Below are 6,000 nucleotides of genomic sequence, written 5' to 3'. Positions count from 1 at the left end.
AGAATTCCCTTTGCTGGAGAAAAAAAAGTTCCAAGATAAACATGGTGGCCAAGAATTTTTCTTTAATGAACTTTGTAAAGCCACAAACATATCTCCTGGTGAAATAACCTTCAGCACATTTGGTAATTAATGAATAAGCCCGTGGATGTGTATACCCTGTAGATGCTGATGATCGTGGCAATGGATACTGTAATTACACTCTTTAATTGCAGGGTTCTTGTTTATCCTCTAACCTGTCAGTCAAGACTGAAACTGAGATGTTGCTGTATGAAATCTTACGTGTGTGCTGAAAAATTTTAAAGATACCATTATTACGCCTTTCACCATAGTTGAGGCTTGTTTGGCAAGTTTACCTGCAGTTATCAGAAAATTGTATTTAATATGACTCAGTGCTACACTAAAGCCACTCAACAAAATAGAATTCTATATTTAATACCAACATTTTTGTAAGAAATGAAAAAAAGCATAAAGAATACCTGTAAAATATGCATTTCCATTTTTCCCCTTCCTGTAATATGTGTCTTGTTCTTTTTAAGTTTGTTTTAATTAGCTGGCTTTTACATCCGTATTTCTATTTACAGCTAAAAATGGGCTTAATCACACTCAAATTACTGAATGAATCCAGTTGAAGAGATAAGGCAATCTCGTCTAGTTTCAGTAAAAACTGTGTGTTTGTTAATTACTTTGTGTAAATTATTATTATTTTTTTTTAAAGTTCTTTGATATATGACACATTTTAAAGCTGCAGGTATTTTTCATTGCAGAAATGAGATCTTCACAAAGAGGACAAGCGTGATACGTTTCTCAAGCTTAAGATAAGAGAGTGATTATAGTCCCCATCAATACTTGGCTCCTTCGTTTAGATTTATTTCAGCTCCAACTCACTGCTCTACATGGCATCAGATACATGGCGGAGACGGATTTCCTTTTTGAATGCCCCAGGACCTTTCTGATGGTAAAGGAACACATTTCTAAATTTACATAAATTGGCAACCTTTACCTGCTACAGAAAATCCAGGGTTTATGTTTTGTTTCTGGCAAACTGTGAATGTTTATCAGGTGTAGAACGTTTCATGTATTTAGTTAATTAAATGGAGATGAATTGCTTTTACATATTCACATTGAATTTCTGTTTATGATTTTTCTCATAGTTACACCTTGGTTGCACAGTTATAGTGAAAATATATTTATGTATTGATTCTGTTTACATGGTTATTGATGTACGTGTATATATACACGTGTGTGTGTGTGTGTGTGTGTGTGTGTGTGTGTGTGTGTGTATGTATATATATATACACAGACACACACATATACAGAGTGAGGAAAATAAGTATTTGAACACTCTGCTATTTTGCAAGTTCTCCCACTTAGTAATCATGGAGGGGTCTGAAATTGTCATCGTAGGTGCATGTCTACTGTGAGAGACATAATATAAAAAAAAAAAATCCAGAAATCACAATATATGATTTTTAAACTATTTATTTGTATGATACAGCTGCAAATAAGTATTTGAACATCTGTCTATCAGCTAGAATTCTGACCCTCAAAGACCTGTTAGTCTGCCTTTAAAATGTCCACCTTCACTACATTTATTATCCTAAATTAGATGCACATGTTTGAGGGTCGTTGGCTGCATAAAGACACCTGTCCACCCCATACAATCAGTAAGAATCCAACTACTAACATGGCCAAGACGAAAGAGCTGTCCGAAGACACTAGAGACAAAATTGTACACCTCCACAAGGCTGGAAAGGGCTACGGGGAAATTGCCAAACAGCTTGGTGAAAAAAGGTCCACTGTTGGAGCAATCATTAGAAAATGGAAGAAGCTAAACATGACTGTCAATCTCCCTCTGACTGGGGCTCCATGCAAGAACTCACCTCGTGGGGTCTCAATGATCCTAAGGAAGGTGAGAAATCAGCCCAGAACTACACAGGAGGAGCTGGTCAATGACCTGAAAAGAGCTGGGCCCACCGTTTCCAAGGTTACTGTTGGTAATACACTAAGACGTCATGGTTTGAAATCATGCATGGCACGGAAGGTTCCCCTGCTTAAACCAGCACATGTCCAGGCACGTCTTAAGTTTGTCAATGACCATTTGGATGATCCAGAGGAGTCATGGGAGAAAGTCATATGGTCAGATGAGACCAAAATAGAACTTTTGGGTCATAATTCCACTAAATGTGTTTGGAGGAAGAAGAATGATGAGTACCATCCCAAGAACACCATCCCTAATGTGAAGCATGGGGGTGGTAGCATTATGCTTTGGGGGTGTTTTTCTGCACATGGGACAGGGCGACTGCACTGTATTAAGGAGAGGATGACCGGGGCCATGTATTGCGAGATTTTGGGGAACAACCTCCTTCCCTCAGTTAGAGCATTGAAGATGGGTCGAGGCTGGGTCTTCCAACATGACAATGACCCGAAGCACACAGCCAGGATAATCAAGGAGTGGCTCTGTAAGAAGCATATCAAGGTTCTGGCGTGGCCTAGCCAGTCTCCAGACCTAAACCCAATAGAGAATCCTTGGAGGGAGCTCAAACTCCGTGTTTCTCAGCGACAGGCCAGAAACCTGACTGATCTAGAGAAGACAATTTCAGACCCCTCCATGATTTCTAAGTGGGAGAACTTGCAAAATAGCAGAGTGTTCAAATACTTATTTTCCTTACTGTATATATATTTTTATATATATATATTATAATATATTCTGTCACGTAATTATAGCAATAGTGCCATGGGCAAAATGGTCTGATGTAGAATTGCTTTCACTAGCTAAGCATTGCAGAATTGCTACTGGAATCATAAACATACTCATTTTTTTGTCCTCTAAGATAATCACAACTGTCATCATATCCAACATAACAGCCCTCTTGTGTGACATGACTTAAATCATACAGCATTTTTAGTCTGTCAGAGTTGATGGCGAAGAATTACACTGTTCCATAAAACACACAGTTATTACGCAGAAACATCACTTCCAAACACAAGCCCATATTTCTGTACAATTATTAAACAAACTGTCGAAATACTGAAGACCTCTTTGAATTCTGTGGATCATATTTCAGGTACTTTTAGGTGTCACTTCAAGAGTTTCTTTTTTCTACATTTCTGCATTAATCTTCCTAATGATGTGCTGTGAACCTGTGATTGTGCTGTTTTAACATGTAAACACTGGAGTGTAAATCATCAAATAAATAGAATTTACAGCTTTTATTTACAAAAAAAAAAAAAAAAGGTTTAGGATACTGGGGTTAGCTTTATGTTTAGGTGTAGGCATAATATTAATTAGCTACAGTAATGACTGTTAATGGAAGGTCCTCCCAAAGACAGAAAAACTATTTGTTTGTGTGAGTACGTGTGTGTATATGTATGTGTGTGAGGTGCTCACATTATGAATGGCAGTAACACATCTCAAAGCAAGCGCCATCCCTCTAATTATTTACTCTAGCAGCTGCGACAGGCTGCTGCGACGTGCCAAGTCAACAGCAACCAGGCACACACACACACACACACACACACACACACACAAAATACACATAGCACACAAAATCCTCAAACATGTGAGAAACTGAATGGTGGGCTTACTGTTTGTGTAGAACATGTCAAAAACTGAGAAAGCAATGCTTTTCTCCTCCCGCTAGTTGTCACTTAACTAAGCAAGATAAAAGATATTCTGCACGTCATCATTCCCTACGCCATCCTGGAAACAAATGAACACGTTCACGTGCGTACCTGTCATCGATGACTGTATCGTCCTTCATCCAGCGAACATAGGCTGCAGGTAATCCGCTCACCACACAGGGGAGCAGTACGCTCTCCCCCACTACCTTGGACACTGGGCCTGGCTGCTTGAGGAACTCCAGCTTGCGCACCTCCGATGTTTCTGAGAGGGACAGACGAAAACCAGAGCTGGATTGGTTAGGGTTCAGCCACGCTAACTAGTAATGAACATTAAGGTTTTTGTTTTTTTTTAATAACGAATAGCACACTTCTGGATGTGCCGTTATAGGAAAACAATCCCTCAAGTATTTTGCTTTTGAATCAATTTCTTCATGAATCAATTCAGAGCTGCATGTCCGAGAAACAAATCTGATTATTTCCTCTTATCATTTACACTATCTATTCACTCTTCTATTTTTTTCTGAATGTAATAAGACCAAAAAAATTAAATTATGTTTTACTAAGAAAAAGGATTTCTTGCAACATGTACAAGTGTTGCTTGTAGACAGTACTATAATAAAAAAACAACTCAATTATCTCACACAGGAAATGGAAGTGCAATAAAATACAATCGTCAGTGTTTTGTTTTTTATTGTTGCTTAAATTGTGATTTTCTATTTATGCATTTTGGAATGCATATTTAATAATAATAATAAAAATGTTTTTGCCAGTTTAGTGTGAACAGAAAAGCAACAAGGATAGTCAAATTCCTTTTAACACATTTAGCACTTCATTTTAGCATGCAGAGGGAAAAGAGAAATGATTCCTGATTGGTGATGAGATTTGATGAGATCTTTTTTGAGCTTGGATCCACTCAATGTTTTCTCCACTTGTCATAGATCTTTCACAGTTTTTCCTTTCATTAGGGATAAATCAGCACCAAAACCTGGCACTTTATCTATATCCAACAAAAACTGTCACGATCTCTTTTCAACTCTGTGTCTATGTTCTGAGATCACAGTGTGTATAGTGCAACATTTTTAAAGCTTTTTAAAATTCTTTAGATTTTTTTTGTTGTTTTATTTGACATTTCATAGCAGCTACATAGTTGACTTCAAATCACTATATGTTAAAGTACATATACAGAACACTATAGAATACATGATCAAAAGGCCAGATTATTAAAATCAATTCATGTTGAATTTATTACAGCTCACAAACACTATTAAACCGTCCTTATTAAACATGTATAGCTTAATACATAAAAATGCTGTCTAAAACTGAAAGAAAAAGAAATACAGAAATATTTTACTTGATATATACATATTATATAAAATAAGACACCGAACAATGAAATAAGAGAAATTCCGACCACTTCAGCATCATAAAACAGATCAACAGTGCTCAATATTTTTAATTCTAAAATTCATTCACTTTTTGTTCACACTGCAGATGGATATATTGATTGCCGTTTACTCACATTTATATTTAATTTAACAACCCCCCCCCCATTGACATGAAGTGGGAGGAGCATCTACGACTATGTCTAAGACTTCATCATCTTCAGACTTCAGACACTCTGATCTTGACGGATGAAGTGGACTTCAAAAGAGACCAAAAGCTCTTGACTGCTGAAAGAATAGCTCCTACTTGAACTTCTCACCTTCGGAAAACCTTCACATTTGAGGTTTTAAACAGCAACATCAGTCTTAGTTTGTTTTCCAGCCCGAATGCCATATGTGTGTTTAACTTGTTGGAAAGGAAAGCGTCTCTGTTATCACAGTTTCCATTGTTGGAACGTGGCAATGCGCATTTAAGCTCTTGCTACACAAATTTTGAGATAACAGCTCTAGCGGACAGCTTCTTCTTTTTTTTTTTGGGTCTGATTTATGTCCTCTAATATCTTACTCAGCTCTCAGAGCTGAAATGCCTCCGTAAATAACACTGAATGCGGAAAGATCTGCCACAAAGGAATTCTTTTGGTTTAGAATGAAATACACTGCTCTCTTTGATAACCCCGTAGAGGACTCACTCCCTGCAGGATCCTAATCTCATTCTCTTTATCAATAGCTCGCATTTTGCTCTGGAAAAGGCAAACCAAGGAAACACATGGCTACTTTTCTTCCATGAAGAACAATTAGGGGAAATGGCACTTTTAAATGTTTTTATGAAATATTTTTTACAATATTTTTTCACTTAAGGACTGGCATAATTCGTCCTTCATTCATCACACTTCGTTCTAATCAGGGCTGCGGTGGAGCCAAAGCATATCCCTTGAACAAAGAGGTGGAAATACACCATGGACAAAATGGCAGTCTATCCTAGGGCATGAACACACAC

At 37.4% G+C, this 6,000-nt stretch overlaps 1 protein-coding gene across 21 annotated transcripts in view; it reads right to left on the bottom strand.

Moving 5' to 3' along the window:
• The window catches only part of neo1a (neogenin 1a), a 119,046-nt gene that overhangs the window by 44,415 nt on the left and 68,631 nt on the right, over positions 1–6,000 (bottom strand). For all 21 annotated transcript variants that reach the window (XM_083558705.1, XM_083558716.1, XM_083558698.1 and 18 more), the window contains exon 4: positions 3,733–3,883. In XM_083558705.1, coding sequence (XP_083414831.1) covers positions 3,733–3,883 — 151 coding nt within the window. The remainder of the gene's footprint in view (positions 1–3,732; positions 3,884–6,000) is intronic.

The sequence above is a fragment of the Silurus aristotelis genome, assembly GCF_946808225.1.
Source record: "Silurus aristotelis genome assembly, chromosome: 13".
NCBI classification, from domain to species: domain Eukaryota; kingdom Metazoa; phylum Chordata; class Actinopteri; order Siluriformes; family Siluridae; genus Silurus; species Silurus aristotelis.
Note: the sequence above shows the minus strand (reverse complement) of the source record. Positions and strands in the feature narration are given on the sequence as shown.